A 15,561-nucleotide genomic window follows, 5' to 3' on the forward strand; every position below is an offset into this window, starting at 1 on the left:
GAGTTAAAGGGGTCATATGATGTTGCTAAAAAGAACATTATTTTGTGTATTTGGTGTAATGAAATGTGTTTATGCGGTTTAAGGTTCAAAAAACACTATTTTCCACATACTGTACATTATTGTTTCTCCTCTATGCCCCGCCTTTCTGAAACGCGACGATTTTTACAAAGCTCATCGGTCTGAAAAGCGAGGTGTGCTGTGATTGGCCAGCTATCCATTGCGTTATGATTGGCCGAATACCTCAAGCGTGTGACGGAAATGTTACACCCCTACCATATTGTGCCAAAACTCGCGTTTGAATCATCAGTGGCAAATTCTTTGTATTGTAAATATGAAAACCTTTTGTTAACCTTTTTACAACTATTTAACATTTAGCAACACCAACTGACATTATTTCAACTACTATGTTGAAAATCGGTTATGCGCTGACTGGAGAAGGTGAGAAGAACAGCATTTTGGATGAGTGCATAAACTTTAAATTTGACTGAGTTCATGAGTCTAACAGATGCATGCTGGGATTGAGACGTCTTACTGAAGAGTTGGCCGTGTGGCGCAGGAAATGCATCATTTTGGAGTCTGCATCTGAAGTGCAGGCCAGAGCCATGTAGCGGTTCCGGAACGTTCCGTAGATCTTCAGATGGAATCCAGGCTTCGCTGCCGGCTGCGAGGAGCGGCGTGATTCCCTCACAGTGTCGATCCCGTACGCCGACAGATCAAAATACAAACTGTGTGCACGGATCTCAGGTGTGGGAACCTAGAAAACAGAAACTGACCATTATTTTCTTAGTATAAACTTTCACTAGACCTGGACCAACATCTTAATGATATTTATATAATATTTATTTTATATTTTATTACTATACTTATTGCTATGATTTCATATTTTACTATAATATTTTATTATAATGTTATATATTTTTATTATTGATTATATTTACATTTATAACTTGTTCATAAGTCATCCTCAACATATTTAAATATTTGTTGCATGTCCATTTAACTATGATTCAGAAATTAATTGTTGCAGAGAACAAGCTGAATTGCCTCTTTTATTCCCCATCTGGGGCCAAATTGGTGATATTTTATTCTGATTAAATGAGGACAGGAAATTTCATTGGACTAAAGAGATTTCTAATGGGGGGCAAAATCACCCAGCAGGCACTATTTTATGAAACAATTCAATAATCGTGGCAGAAGCATCAGTACAGTGCAATCCAGCCAGGTCATGTTCTGGCCTTTAAGGATTTCTCATTTGTCTCCTGTTTGAACAGACATACACTGACTACTGCATATTCCTAAATGGAAGCAATGGGCTTTTATTTTGAAATTTGTCTGTAATTTTAATGAAATCAATGAAAATGTGCATTGTATGAAGTATTCAGACTGCTGTATTTATTGACTTGTTTTGAACTTAGTTTGTGATTAAAAGTTTCTCATTTCACATGTGAAGAAGACATTTCTTAAAGGTACAGCGGCAAAAATCCCACCCACCATTTCAGCGTTTAAATCAACATCATTGATCAAGGTTGTAGGTTTTGCAACATTAGTTGACTTTTCAACAGCTCTTGTTTAAATTTCATGGTTGCTTTATAAGTATTTCACTAACCTTTTTACAACCATTTAGCATTAAACATTGTTTCAACGTTTTTTTTTTTTTTTTCAACACTAAAAAAAACGTACTCGGTTACTAACGTAAGCTCGGTTCCCTGAGATACGGGAACGAGTACTGCATCTTGCGTAAGATGCATATGGGAAAAAGCCTTTTTTCTCCTGAACTGAACCCTTTTTTCATTCACGCAGTGAAACTGCACGGCCATTGGTTCGTGCAGAGCTTAAAAAACAAACCAATGGCTCGGCAGCGGAGCTGCACGAGCTAAGGTATAACTTCCATAAGCAACCAATGCTTATAAAGAAGTCAACAATAACCCAAGGATAAGACGGGCTGAGCTTTCTAGGTCAGACCCGGCCTGGTTAATCGTTCCAGAGTATCCCCGTAACTTCGACACCCACGGGCCGAGAGCTAACAGGTGAACAATGCCAAAGAACTTGGGCGTGGTACGGCCAAGGGCTCTCTGCCATATCTGGTAGGGGGACGAGGCGGATTCAGCCTCCTTGCACCCCTCAGGAAGCAGATGACCACACTATTTCTGCCCACCGATTGACCCTCAATAGGGACATGAGAGGACGCTATAGCCGCCACATACTTTGAGCGTGGATGGGGAACGACCCTTATCCAGCAGCTCTTGTAGAAATGACAGCACCTCTGCCAATTTATAGCCACAGCTGGTTCATCCAAAGGGGGGCTACCAGGAGAACCCTGTGTTCTTGTTCCCTTACTCACCTGATTACCTGTGGGATCAGAGCGATCGGGAGAAAGCATAGAGAAGGAGGTTGGGCCAATCGTGGGCCAACGCGTCCCTGGTCTTTGAGAAATAAATTTGGCAGTGAGAGTTGTCTTCTGAGGCGAAGAGGTCTACCTCGGCCAGTGGCCGAAGGTCGGTATGCCCTCGCACAGCGCCCCCCAACCCGAGTTGGAGGTGTCTGTCATGACAACTGTTCTTCTGTGAACCATCCCCATGGCCACACCCTGTTCCATCCAGCGGGAGTTCTTCCAGGGGGTCAGGGCCGATACACAGGCCTGACTCACCCTGATATGCAGGCGTCTGTGACGCCACGCATGGAATGGAACCCGTGGTTTCAACCAGCGCTGAAAGGGGCGCATACGCAGCAGACCCAACTGTAACACTGGAGATGCTGCTGCCATGAGGCCCAGCATCCTTTGAAACGCTTTGAGAGGGCGAGCGGTACCTATCTTGAAGGAGGTCGCCAGCCTCCGTATGGCCAAACTCGTTCCGGCGTGACTACAGCTTTCATTTGGGCTGAGTCGAAAATTGTTCCCAGGAACGAAATTCGCTGGCTGGGAAACAACGAGCTCTTGGCAAAATTGACCCTGAGTCCCAGGCACTCCAGGTGGCTGAGGAGGAGGGCTCTGTGAGATATCAGTTCTGCCTCCGACTGGGCCAGGACGAGCCAGTCGTCGACACTCCCTCGAAGGCGAATCTCAAGAATGGCCTGTGATGAAGGGCTATCTGGATGTGAAAGTATGGACCTTCTTCAGGTCCAGAGAAAAGAACCAGTCTCCCGAGCGAATTTGCGCAAGGATCTGTTTCAGTGTAATCATCCTGAATGAACTCTTCATGAGGGCGCGACTCAGGTGTCTGAGATAACGGATGGGTCGGAGGCCACCATCTCTTTTGGGGATGAGGAAGTAACGGCTGTAAAAGCCTGACTCGCTCTGGGCTGGAGGAACCATCTCCGCGGCTCCTTTTGCCAGTAAATTCATCACCTCAGAGCGCAGGATGTGTGCATCTTTGCTCTGTACCGAGGTGGCACCTCTGTAACCTCGTTTTATTATTCACAAAATTCCGGGGATGGCCTGCCAGGCCTCGGCCCGTGTGAAAAGGGATTGGATTGGTTTGAGTAGTGAGTCGCCGTGCAGGGACTCGACACTCGTGATAAGCGGAAGAGGAAACGCTATCACAGCGGAAAGGTGTGTGGGCGCTTGAACGGGCCCAGCATTCACAACAAACACATTGCCTTAAATCTTCGAGCGAATTGGAGTGAATATCCTCGCTTTATTATCCCCACAGCCCATCTCGACACTCGACACTCGATGGCCTGCCAGGCCTCGGCCCGCATGACGAGGGGTTGAATTAACTCGGGTGACTGGCCGCAGTGGGGCAGAACGCTTATGAGTAATGGAAGAGGAAGTTTGCCCTGTCAAAGTGCTACTTGGAGAGTGATGCAAGCGGGGGCCTTGCCGGCTTTAATCACTCAAGCCTGATCGATCATACCCGCGAGTTTGCCATTTCTGCCTCCGAGTAACTGGGAGGAGAGAAACACCAGAGCGGGGGAGGCAGGGCTTAGCGACGCACACACAAATGCGAAGCTGCCTGCGTTTTGCTTTGATCCGCCTGGGAGGATTAAGCTGCTCGTATAATGAGGTGCACCGATCCTCATGTGTAACACATACCGGCAGATTAAGCATGCATGATGTGTGTAGAGGATTGCTCAAGTCTGATTGTTCAACCCGCGAGCTCGTCGTTGCTTCCTCCGAGGTAGCTGGGAGAGAAACATGAGCACGGGGAGGCGGGGCCGCCTTCCGTGAACGAACGGGTGCAGACTGCTTTTGTGGTAAAAGCGGCCCGTCTGTGAGCGCAGCCCTAGTGGCACACACACAAATTTGAAGCTGTCAGCGGCAGCATCTGCTCTTCCCATATGGGTCTTAAGCAAGACGCAGTACAAGTGAATTATCGAAAGGGAACAACCAATATTATTTCAACCGCATTTCAATGTTGAAGGTAGGCCACATGTCTGCTAGGACAGCCTGTTTAATTCTGAAACCCAAAATATACTACATTTTTTACATGTGCGCTAGTGTACAACCGAACGCAAGCCTTTTAAAGTATATTTCATTTGAAAGCACATGCGCACTAGAAAATGTCATCTTTGTCCAGTCTCTGCGCTATTTCTCTCCAAAAGTTATGAGCAATCTCAAAATGATTGGATGTGATTAGCTATGATAAGATATTTTGAAGAATGTTGGTTCTGGTTCCCATTGACATTGACGAAACTGCTTGGTTGGATCATTCTTCAGAATATCTTTTGTGTTGAGTAAAAGATCACAAAATTTTAATTTTTGGGTGAACGTCCCTTTAAGGCTCACAGAGAGAGTGAATACTGGTAACAACTGGTACTGATAGTCATGAATCCTCAATATTCAGAGCCAGGTTTCAGTTGCACTAATTAGACTGAAACCCTGCTTATCTCTGAACCTTATCAAGGTTGCTAAAGCTTGTTTGATTAATTACTGTATACATAACAGAGACTAACACAGCCTGCCGGGGGACGCTAGCTGACCTTGGTTATCTGTGTTAGCTAAACCCGCTATACCATCTGTTCAAACAAAAAGCCCATTAACTAAAGACAGAGAGAAAAATCAATTATACAAACTGTCATTCTAAACCTGTGTAAAAACAATCAAATTACAGACAGAATCTGTTCCTCATAACATGTGCTAATGATGGAGGCTGCAGCTTCTCTCCGCCTCACCTGCATCATCAGTGTTTATTGCTGGCAGGAATAGACTCTATTATTATTCATAATGGCTTAATTTCCTCAGCCATATTCATAAAATGAATCAGCCCAGTAGGACCCTGATGACCTCATGACCACAGAGCGCTCGGACTAACACTCGATTCATATTCAAGAACTCAAATGAGAAATTTCTGAGAATAATAGCATGGGAAGAGGAAAAAAGGGTTGCTACTGAGATGTAATGGTGTGATACGGAATAATGATTCAAGGAGAAAGAAAGAAAAATGAATATGCACTGTAAAGGGCCGTTCGTGTCTCTGCATCTAAAATTGTTTTAAAAAGCACCGTTCAGCATGTTGGCATCAAATAAAACACTTGCCATGCCAATTTGCTACTGTAAACACAAGCTTGCAATGCTTGCCCCGCCTCCGGGATCTTCTGACTGGTCCACTGTTTTGGAACTGACATTGATGTAACTGCATGTAACAGTTGAAATTCTTTTAACTTGTCTTAAAAACATGGCACTCATGTGCGAGACGCTGCAAAAGAGGCAAGACAAGAGTACAACGGTCATACACATAGTCTAGCATGTCCGTTTACATAGAAAAACAATGGAAAAGTAAAGAAATGAAAAAAATGCATTCTGTGTGAATGGCCCCTATTTTTTTAAATCACATTAAAATGTACTTTGTGTGAAAGCATCTAATTTCAATAGTTTAATTAATGGCAAACATTGTTACATGTATTTGGGTGTATGCTGAGTAAACCTTTTACATTTGATTTTAGAGTAATTTTAGCTTATTAAGGTAACAACTACCTGTATTCACTTTGGCTTTTATCATCATTATTAATCAATATTTAACATTTAGAAACACCTAATATCAATTAAATTATAATACAGATTTGTATTTAATATAACCATGAAAAAGACGTGTGCTTAATTGTATTGAATGTACACTTGAAGTGTTTCAAATGTTAAAAGTTTTTTTTTTTTTTAAATGTACTTGCAGATAATATATTAATAAAAATCCACTTAAGTGTGCATTTATCAACTTGTCAAGCTATTAATAGACATGTACTAAAAGCAACGAAACTCCAAATTTGATTTCATGGGCTTTCTGAAAGACTTGCATATAAGCATCTCACCTGTCTCTGGTCCAGTCTTTCTATAGTAGCATTGGCGCCGTAAGCGCGACATGATTCTACGATGTAATCAGCGCTGATGCCCAGAACCGAGCAGGAGTCTCCACATGAACCATCAGCAACCACAATCACCCGCGGCCATCCACCCCTCGGCATCTTCCTCAGGTACTCCTCGCTAAACTACAGGATCACAGCAAGAGAAAACATTTAGGCTTGCAATTTGTTTTTTTTACTGAATCAAAAGCATTTGAAGTAAGATTCACAAACAAATGATTCTTATGAGCAGGCTATTTTAAGGGAATCAAAAACATGCAGCACGGTCAGAACAGTCTGATTCCCGAACTAATGATTCTGAACCAGTTCTTTTTAGTGAATCAAAAGATACAGTGCATCCATGGGCCTGTTATTTTTAGTGATTCAAAACATATAACCAGTGTAGTCTGATTCCCAAATGTATGACTCTTTGAGCCAGTTCTTTGTAGTGAATCAAAAACTGACAATGCCAACCAATTTTTACAAACTAAGGACTCTTCTGAACCAGTTCTTGCAGATGAATAATAAAACAAACTAAGTACCTGGTCTATTCAGTTCCATGTGCACAGTGTACTTGATTCTTAAACAAATGACTCTTATGAACCAGCTCTTTAAAGTGAATCAAAACATACAGTGAGTCCAGTAGTAAGATTTGTGCACAAAAGGAGTGGTTACAGTGTGGTCTGATTCCTGAATGAATTAAATGAAACCAGTTCTTTTTAGTGAATCAAAACATACAGTGCAATCTGGAGTCAAATGTCTGCACAAATGAATCTTATGAGAACAAACAGTGAAGCCAGTCCAATCGTTTTACCAAACAAATAGTCCTAATGAGTCAGTTGTTTTAAATGAAAAAAAAAAAAATAATAATTAAACGCACACAATGTAGTGAGTTTCTTGAACAAATTACTCTTATTAACCAGTTCTTACAGGTGAATTCAAAACATATAGCATAAGTATGGTTTGATTCTCAAACAAATGATTCTGAACCAGGTCTAAAAAGAACCAATTGAATGGTGAATCAAAACATACAGTGTGTTAAATAGTCAGATTTCAGAACAAATTACTCATCAAAAACACAGTGCATCCAGTGGAGTCTGATTTCCGAATGTATGACTCTTTGAGACTGTTCTTTGTAGTGAATCAAAAGCTTATAACGCGAACCAATAACTCTTTTGAACCAGTTCTTTCAGGTGAATCATAAAACAAACAGAGATGGTTGTTTTAAATGAAACAACAACATTCAACAGGCAAAATATAGTCTCATTCTTGAACAAATTACTCTTATGTTCTACTCTTGTTTTTTTTTAAGTGAGTCAAAAACATACAGCACGGTCAGAACAGTCTGATTCCCTAAACATGACTCTGAACCAGTTCTTTTTAGTGAATCAAAACATACAGTGGATCCAATGGTCTGATTTCCAAACCAGTGTTAATTTCGTCAACGAAGACGACAACGAAAAATATTCGTTAACGAACATTTTTGCTGAGACTAAGACTAGACGTTGACGAGCTAAAACTAATATCTGATGATAAAAACTATGACGAAATGTATGCCGCGTCTTCGTTAACAAGACGAGATGGGATAATGTTATTTGAGGACTACCAGACATTCAAAATACATCCTATAGGCTACTGTCTTGTCCTTCAAAATGTGTGTCCCTGTCATTGGATTGCAATCGGTTAAGGGGCATTTGCATATCTAGTCTCAGTATGGCAGCCGCAGTGGATGGATAGGCTACCAAAATGCGAACTAGCGATCTAAAACAATGGCCTCAGCACCGAAGGGGTAGGGATAAGGTGACCAGTCGTCCCGTTTTTCCCGGGAGTCACAATTCGTTGTCGATTAACTTAAAGTTAGTGAAGGCGGAATCGCGCTGATAGAAGTGTTCTCTCTCGCGCACGCTTCTTCAGTTCTCATATACAGCGCGCGATCAGTTCTCAGTGCTCAAATACACTCACAGCAGTCCAAATGTCTATCGTGTAGAGCAGGGCTGTCCAAACTCGATCCTGGAGGGCCAATGTCCTGCAGAGTTTAGCTCCAACTTGCCTCAACACACCTGACTGGAAGTTTCTATGCCTAGTAAGAGCTTGATTAGCTGGTTCAGGTGTGTTTAATTAGGGTTGGAGCTAAACTCTGCCGGACACCGGCCCTCCAGGACTGAGTTTGGACAGCCCTGGTGTAGAGTATCTCACGTAAATACAGTCGGTTATGGATTAAGTGAACGTAGACAGGTGGGTGAAAACTGAACGTGTGTCAGTATTGCATGCATGCCTTCAGTCTTAAAGGGACAGCATTCCTAATTAAGTACCTATCCGTGTCATTAATGTTAACCAACAAAAGATGTTAAACAAATATGTTAAGTAAACCTACTGAATCTGAAAAACGAGTTTAATTTGTATCTCTTTCGTATTTGTCTTATTGTCTTATTCTGCTTCTTTTTCAAAAATTATAAATCAAATATATTATATATGAACAACTATCATTTTTATAAGTTGCTCCCTTTTCACTAATGTTAAAGGGATAGCTCACCCAAAAATGAAAATTGTCATCATTTATTCAAGTTTTTCCAAATTCAATCCTTGATTCAAATTTATCATAAGCTTAGGCTAATTTATTTGGTTTAAAGAGAGAAGAATTGATGACTATTTTTGTTTGAAGACTACATATAGCTACCAAAATAAATGTTGGAAACTGCAGTTTGACTAAAAGTAATGACTAAAAGTTGACAAAAATGCAATGACTTTTCGTCGACTAAAACTAGACTAAAACTATGAAAGACTCAAATGACTAAAATGTGACTAAGACTATTAAGCATTTTCGTCTCGATAAAGACTAAGACTAAATCAAAAATGCCTGTCAAAATGAACACTGTTCCAAACAAACTAAATAAAAATTTAATTGAACTAAATTAAATAAAAACAATCAACATGTACACTCCAATTCTTGAACAAATGCCCATTATGAGCCAAAAAAACATAATGCTTATAAAATACACGTTTTGTGTTTTTCATTGTTTAGTACCATTTAAAACATCAGGACCAATTATTGGATTGGATTTATAGCTTTATGCCATTAAGGCAAAACAGAACATAACAGCATATTTCTCAACAACAAAACGTGTTAAACCTGGTCTTAAAAGTATCAATCATTCATTCGCATAGACAGCAACAAGTAAAGGCTCTTATTTGTCACCGGCAGTGTGTGCTCCTCCAAGCAGAAGGACATTTTCGTTAAACCAGACTGAGAGCTTGTCACCCAGAATAGCTCTAAATGAAATTAAACTCAAGTCTGGTTTGGTTTATTGGACGTGAGCGTCTAGATACATCAGAGACCTGGCATAAATAGACAGGCCTGAGAGTCCAAGGCCAGAGAAAACCATTTACACAAACTGGAACAATTACCTCACATTACATGACTGTGTCTGACATACAGAACAGAATATACTGTATAATGCCTAATATTTAAAAAAAAAATTGTATGTGAAATGGTACTAATATGCAACAATACTGTAAGCATGTCAAAAGTATGCTAAATGCTTTTGTATGTCTGAAAGGCATTTAGTATAATTTTGTTAATAAATGTAGCTATTTTGTACTTGTAATTATATATAATGTAAAAATAAAATAATAAAATAAAATAAAATCTCTTTAAGCCAGAACTTTTGAGTAAATAAAAAAAAACACAACATGAATAATACAGTCCGATTTGTGAATGAATGACTCTAATGAGTCGGTTCTTTCAGGTGAATTAAAAACAAACAGTTCAGCCAGTCTACTCCTGAACAATTGGTTCTAAAGAGTCGGTTGTTTTAAATGAAACAAAAGCACAGTGTAGTCTGATTATGAACAAATGACTCTTGAGCAGGTTCTTTTAAATGAATCAAAAACATACAGCACGGCCAGTGTGGTTCAATTCCTGAACGAATGAGTCTAAACCAGTTTTTTTTTAGTGAATCAAAATATAAAAATATGAAATATGTGTCCAGCAGTCAGATCGCCAAATAAATGACTCTTATGATAAAAAAATAAATGAATGAATAAATAATATATATATACTTGTTTTAAAATAAAATGATAAAATCTTAAAAAGTTTTTAAAAAATTAAATTGGTATAAAATGCTTGCAACTATATCTTGTGAAGTAGTATAGATAGTATGCTAGAATACTACTCTGAACATAGTCTACAAACACGTAGGTATCTCAGGCAGAATAAATACCAAAAGATATTGATCTGTACAAAAAAAGAGAGAAAAAAGTCTTTGGTTCAGTGACAAATGGCTTGGCCCTCAGAAGAACACAGTCAAGATAAGACGCCCAAAATGTCCCAAACAAACGTCTGTCTTGACTGAAAATAAATCCCTTTCAGCATGCAGCAACCCACAAAAGAAAGAGCACTTTTATAGTGAACAATAAAATACTGCTGGCCCTAAAAAAAGACCAAAATAGGAGAGAGAGAGGGGGTTGTAGCTGCCTGTAGCTTTATGCATGCCTTCTCACTGCACCTGTTAAACATAATCACCTGTTCATTATATGACAGACATCAGGCAATTAGTTAGTTGGCACTAAATGAGTATTTAATGAATGCTTTGAAAAACGGCCATCAGAGTAATTTCCTGTATGTCAGAGCCATCTGTCAGACCAGCCCAAAATGCTGTCTCATGGTGATAGAAACTCGTTGGTGCTTGTATCTTTATTCCTGAGGCAATTGATGCTCTACATAAAAAGATCTGTTGAATGTTCAGTCTTGAGAGAAATGCAAGGAGCCATACCTGTGAGAAGAAAACACGTGTCCAGGAAACAGATTTTAATTGCTGAAGGTCATTTGTTCTGCAAACAGGCAGCAGCTTTATGGAAAGCTCCTTGGCTTTGACTCGACTCTTGTCTGCGGAGTTAACACTGACTGAACTATAAGGACAGTGTCTCTGCTCAGAAAATCTATTGGAAGAAGCACATCAATTATATTTTGTCGTTTCTAAAGCCAGTGGCATCTATCAATGTTATTTATTTATTTACCATGTTCACAGTAGAATAAGAACATGGTGGTTTCTAGCTGGTCTAAACTGCTCATTAGTTGGTGCAAGGTGGTTATTAACTGGTTCAAGCTGGTAATTTGCTGATCCAGGCTGGTCAATAGATTGTTTAAGCTGATTATTAGCTGGGCCAAACTGGTTATTAGTAGGTGCAAATTGGTTATTAACTAGTCCAACATGTCATTTGCTGATCCATGCTGGTTGTTTAAGCTGGTAATTAACTTATTTTTAGCTAGTACTGGTTATTAGCTGGGCCAAACTGGTTATTGATTGGTAAAAGTTGGTTATTAACTAGTCCAAGCTGTTTATTTGCTGATCCATGCTGGTTGTTAGATTGTTTAAAGAGGTTATTGCCTAGTTTTAGCTGGTTATTAGCTGGGTCAAACTGGTTATTAGCTGGTGCAAGATGGTTATTATCTGGTCTAAGCTGTACATTAGACTGTTTAAGCTGGTCGATATCTGGTTTACGTGGGTTATTAGCTTGGCCAAACTGGTTATTAGTTGGTGAATGTTGATTATTAACTTGTCCAAGCTAGACGTTAGATTGTTTACGGTGGTCATTGGTCAAACTGGTTATTAGTTGGTGTAAGTTGTTTATTAACTGGTCCAACTGGTTGTTTGCTGATCCATGCTGGTCATTAGTTGGTCATTAGCTAGTTTAAGCTTGGCCAAACTGGTTATTAGTTGGTGAAACCGTGAAAGATGGTTATTAACTTGTCCAGGCTAGATGTTAGATTGTTTAAGGTGGTCATTGTACAAACTGGTTATTAGTTGGTGTAAGATGGTTAGTAACTGGTCCAACTGGTCATTAGTTGGTCATTAGCTAGTTTAAGCTTGGCCAAACCGGTTATTAGTTGGTGAAACCGTGAAAGATGGTTATTAACTTGTCCAGGCTAGATGTTAGATTGTTTAAGGTGGTCATTGTACAAACTGGTTATTAGTTGGTGTAAGATGGTTAGTAACTGGTCCAACTGGTCATTAGTTGGTCATTAGCTAGTTTAAGCTGGTCATTAGCTGTGCCAAACTGGTTATTAGATGACCAAGCTGGGATGCATTTTCCAAAAGCAACTATGGTCGCAATTTCCATCGTTACCAATAGAGTTCAATGGAACTTGCAACCATAGTTAGCTAACAATGCTTTTGGGAAACACACCCCGAGATGGTTCAAGTTGATGGTGACCAGCTACCATGTTCCAAAAACTAGCTAGACCACCTTAACCTGGCATGATCAGGTTGTAGCTTGATCTGGTTGTCTACCAGCTAATAACCAGCTTGGATCAGCTAGAACACAGTTTCCATGTTCCAAACCATAGCTATACGATTTTAATATAATTTTGAATAAATGACTAGGTCGTGTGACAAGTGAATGGTGAACATAACTATTATAGTAACTTTAACACGTGGTAATGATTTATTTGCAAGCAACACAATAAGAAACCACAACTCGCACGCACCTTTGTACCCAAATTGAGTTTCACGTCAACCTTTTGCTTCTGCTGCTCCAGGATGCTCAGCAAATACTCCTGAAACACTCCGATTTTGGTGAAGAAGTGCTCGTTGTGCCAGCAGCCTTCCATGTTGTCAAAATCCACCCCCAGGTCCAGGAGGAAGCGGACGCTGCGGGGGTCCAGCGCGATCTGCTGCGGTCTGCAGAGCAGCGCGCTTCGGTAGCGCTCATCCAGGAGCGTCAGTTTCAGCACTTTACCGGAGCGGACAGCGACCAGAGCCGCGGTCAGACCGGCGATCGGACCCGAGCCCACGATCAGAACCGAGATCCGAGCCCGCCACTGACGGATCGCGTCCAGGCTGACGAACATAACTATTATAGTAACTTTAACACGTGGTAATGATTTATTTGCAAGCAACACAATAAGAAACCACAACTCGCACGCACCTTTGTACCCAAATTGAGTTTCACGTCAACCTTTTGCTTCTGCTGCTCCAGGATGCTCAGCAAATACTCCTGAAACACTCCGATTTTGGTGAAGAAGTGCTCGTTGTGCCAGCAGCCTTCCATGTTGTCAAAATCCACCCCCAGGTCGAGGAGGAAGCGGACGCTGCGGGGGTCCAGCGCGATCTGCTGCGGTCTGCAGAGCAGCGCGCTTCGGTAGCGCTCATCCAGGAGCGTCAGTTTCAGCACTTTACCGGAGCGGACAGCGACCAGAGCCGCGGTCGTCAGACCGATCGGACCCGAGCCCACGATCAGAACCGAGATCCGAGCCCGCCACTGACGGATCCCGTCCAGGCTGACCTTCACCGCCGCGTACACCAGCACAGCGAGTAGAGTACTGAGCGCGGTGTCGTACGCCAGCGTCCGGTACTGATCCACGGGGCTCTCCGCAACCATGGCGCGATCGTTCAGGGAACTGAAGACAGCACGCTTCACTTGTTGAGGAGCTTTACCACGTTACATGTGGGAGGTGAAGTGAAGGCTGAACACGCTGCCTGCACGAGCAACTCTCACTCCGCACTTCCTCTCTCTCTCTCGCCTTTCCTCAGAAGAAATCGGTGTACAAATGCGCACCTTTTGAGCCTCTGAGCGCACTGCAGTTCATATGGGCTGCTGCTGCCGGTGTCTCAATGCGTGTGTGTGTGTGTGTGTGTGTGTGTGTGTTTTAAACAAACAGTTTAAGGGGGCTGAGTATTTTAAAGGAACCTAGGCTTTTAAAGGTATTTTAAACGTACAATGAAAAAAAAGGGGGGGTTTGTCTCACGCGACGCACGCATGTTTGCTTATATTTGTCAAACCAAATAATATCTTACGCGCAAATTTTAGTTACCCCAAGAAGAATATCCCAAATATGTTCCCTCAAGAATGTATGGTTTTTAGATTGGCTGTTTTTTTTTTTTGATTTATGAGTAAAATGTGGTTTGTAACAGTTGAAAAGAACTTAAAGGTTCACCCCCCAAAAAAATAATAATAATAATTTACTCACCCTCATGTGTCGTTATGTGACTTTCTTTAGAGCACAAAAGAAGACATTTCGAAGAATTCTGGTTACTAAACAGCTTTGATTGCTAGAGTTGTATGGGAAATCACTGATATATTTCTGAATATATATATATATTTATGTCCCAAGAAAGTAGAATAGGTTTGAAAGTAAATTATGTAAATGATGACATTTCTCTTCTATTTCAACCATGTGATCAAAACAACTTTTATGTCACTCTCTAAATATAATATCATAAACATAGTCACAGCATAACAGGGTTGAACAGAAAATAACAAACTTTAGGGAAAACTGTTCTTCTTTCAGGAAAACATGTGCAAGCATGATATTTACATTTCAATAAGTCATAACACAGACACTGCTGCATTTCCCTACAGTTAACAGATTAATCTTTCACAAAACAAAAGAAAAAGTCTGAAAGATTAGCAGACTCTCATCCGAAATCAATAACATGGTATAGAGAATTTTACATGATCAAATAGAGCTTACTTGCAGACCCGATATTATCCCCTCAGTATTTTCACATTATTTCCATCACACTTCTTAGAAAGGCAAGATGTTGGTTGGGCTCTGGTTTTTGTAACATCAGTCCACTCTAGACTATTTTTAGAGCTAGTTTGTCGTACTCCTCAAGATGTGATGTTATATTCAGCTTTTATTGATTCTCAAGTGCTAAAACTGTCAAGTCGATGGAATCCAGTCTCAGATTAAACTGTAATGAATGCTCTGCTTTCCAAACTGTGTATTGTATTCTGCAGTGTTTACTGTGGTGCAGTGTTGTAAATTGCATATTTGACAGTGGAAAAAATCAGTAATAGTCATAAACGACAAATTACAACAGTGAAATCACAGAATCAATGATACCTACGTTTCTTTAAGGTTCTCAACCTTTTTTTGACTCCAAGGCCCCCGCATATAACTGTGATTCATGATTCTAGAAGTTTCAAGGACACTTAGTCAGCAAAATCAATATTTGAGGAGGCAAATTAAAATAAATGTAAGTTTCCATGCTGAACAACTTGATTTGGGGGATTGTTAGCATTTAAATTGATTTCTTACATATAATAATGTACATTAAAATAATTGATACAATGGTAAAATCAATCAAGCTTCTTTATTCAAATCAGTTTGGATCAATATCTATCTAATATTGTGTTTCTATCTAAAATCTGCTAAGGGGTAATAATGGAATAATAGTTTTAAAAAAGTGATTTTTCACTATTATTTACAACAGGATTTGCATTTTCATGGGTTTAAATAAATTATTTTTGCTATTAGAGACAATAAAAACAACTTTGTGCATC

At 40.3% G+C, this 15,561-nt stretch overlaps 1 protein-coding gene across 1 annotated transcript in view; it reads right to left on the bottom strand.

The window, feature by feature from the left end:
- Window positions 1-13,653, bottom strand: part of LOC107677822 (uncharacterized) — a 19,159-nt gene extending 5,506 nt beyond the window's left edge. The window contains exons 1-3 of the mRNA XM_016472858.1: window positions 13,201-13,653; window positions 6,244-6,420; window positions 533-754 (exon numbers count right to left, since the gene is read on the bottom strand). Of these exons, the coding sequence (XP_016328344.1) occupies window positions 533-754; window positions 6,244-6,420; window positions 13,201-13,653 (852 nt within the window). The remainder of the gene's footprint in view (window positions 1-532; window positions 755-6,243; window positions 6,421-13,200) is intronic.
- Between the last annotated feature and the right edge of the window lie 1,908 nt (window positions 13,654-15,561).

This window comes from Sinocyclocheilus anshuiensis, unplaced genomic scaffold (genome assembly GCF_001515605.1).
Source record: "Sinocyclocheilus anshuiensis isolate Anshui unplaced genomic scaffold, SAMN03320099.WGS_v1.1 scaffold1310, whole genome shotgun sequence".
Lineage (NCBI taxonomy): Eukaryota > Metazoa > Chordata > Actinopteri > Cypriniformes > Cyprinidae > Sinocyclocheilus > Sinocyclocheilus anshuiensis.